Source organism: Monopterus albus, unplaced genomic scaffold (genome assembly GCF_001952655.1).
Source record: "Monopterus albus unplaced genomic scaffold, M_albus_1.0 scaffold127.1, whole genome shotgun sequence".
Taxonomy (NCBI): domain Eukaryota; kingdom Metazoa; phylum Chordata; class Actinopteri; order Synbranchiformes; family Synbranchidae; genus Monopterus; species Monopterus albus.
In genome coordinates, this window is record NW_018128007.1 from 1,912,332 (window position 1) to 1,913,755 (window position 1,424).

At 43.5% G+C, this 1,424-nt stretch overlaps 1 protein-coding gene across 1 annotated transcript in view; it reads left to right on the top strand.

Annotated features, from left to right (window-relative positions):
• The window catches only part of cmip (c-Maf inducing protein), a 56,877-nt gene that overhangs the window by 51,090 nt on the left and 4,363 nt on the right, over positions 1-1,424 (top strand). The window contains exons 17-18 of the mRNA XM_020612657.1: positions 732-779; positions 887-1,033. Coding sequence (XP_020468313.1) covers positions 732-779; positions 887-1,033 — 195 coding nt within the window. The remainder of the gene's footprint in view (positions 1-731; positions 780-886; positions 1,034-1,424) is intronic.

The following is a 1,424-nucleotide window of genomic DNA, read 5'->3' on the forward strand; positions in this document are numbered from 1 at the left end:
CCCCCCCCCGTCACATCCAGAAAGGCTACAGTTAGCTGGATAATATTGTCACACACCTCTCAGTAAACTCCAGTGCTGAAGTGTGAAAATTCCCAGAGTTCATCTGTTCCTGAATTTCAGTAAAGATCAGACGGTGACAGTAACTGGCGTTCTCAGCTCAGCCTGTGTGCTTCACACACTGAGTCACGGCCACTTGATTCCATCTGCACAACTCAACTCATCATTTATATGTGGAGGAAGTCAAAGGAAGCATTTACTAAACATATACCATCTACACCCAATTATAAACAAAGACAACTCATATGCTTTGCACATAGCTCACAAAGAAACATGTTGTATGTAATACGAAGCAGCTATGTGCATAAAGGAGCATGAGATGTATTTATTTCACCAGTATGTACGACTCTGACTTCAGCATCAGCCACAGCCTCTGGCAAAACCTCTTCCCAAAAACACTGCATTTATGCTATGTAAGAAAAATAAAGAAACCATTTGGAAGTCTTTGGATTGAGACACTACATTTGCACATAGTGAGTAATAGTGACATAATGTTTAAAACATAGTATCATTCTAATTTATTACAAGAATCACGTCCCATTTTTTCAATATGACATGAATGCAACATGCCTGCAGCTGCTCACACACTCCATCTACTGTCTGAAAAGATTCGTGCAAGGCCTTGAGCTCCGATGCCATCGTTCATTGGTTTCTTTTTTCTGTCTTCACCTCAGCAAAGAAAAGGAGGCCCCACCCGATTGACTCTGCCCTCAAAGTCCACGGTGAGAGTACAGTGATGCCTTCACTGCTAAACACAAAAAGAGTTTGTCAGATCACTTCACTGCTCTTTCTTTTTCTGTATTGAATGTCTTTTCCTCACATGCTGTAGGATGCAGACCTGGCCCGCCTGTTGAGTTCAGGTTCCTTTGGGAATTTGGAGAACCTGAGCCTGGCCTTCACCAACGTCACCAGTGCCTGTGCCGAGCAGCTCATCAAGCTGCCTTCACTCAAACAGCTCAACCTCTGGTCCACTCAGGTGTGCACATGTAGCCGGTCTCATCTCTACGCGGCCATCAAGTTAAATCTCTGCGTTGTGTCTTTAGTGATGAATCGTAGGAAGGGGTTTGCCATCCATAGGAGAGTTTATTCTCTGTGTGAAACACAATTGAACCAGTACATCAACTTATTAGGTCTCCATATTGCACATCCTACGGACTCCATGTGAGACTGTAGGATATGGTTCTTCTTACCATTGCTAACTCTGAGAGACGAGACAGTCCAAGTAACTTCAAAACAGTGCTGATTTATTCAAAGGATCACAGGTAAAAATTAACATTACACGCTCAGGTATCTTGCACCTCCAAACTGCTCGCAGGCAGATGTAAGATGAAAGACCCTGAACCCACCAGGCCTATACATTATATCCC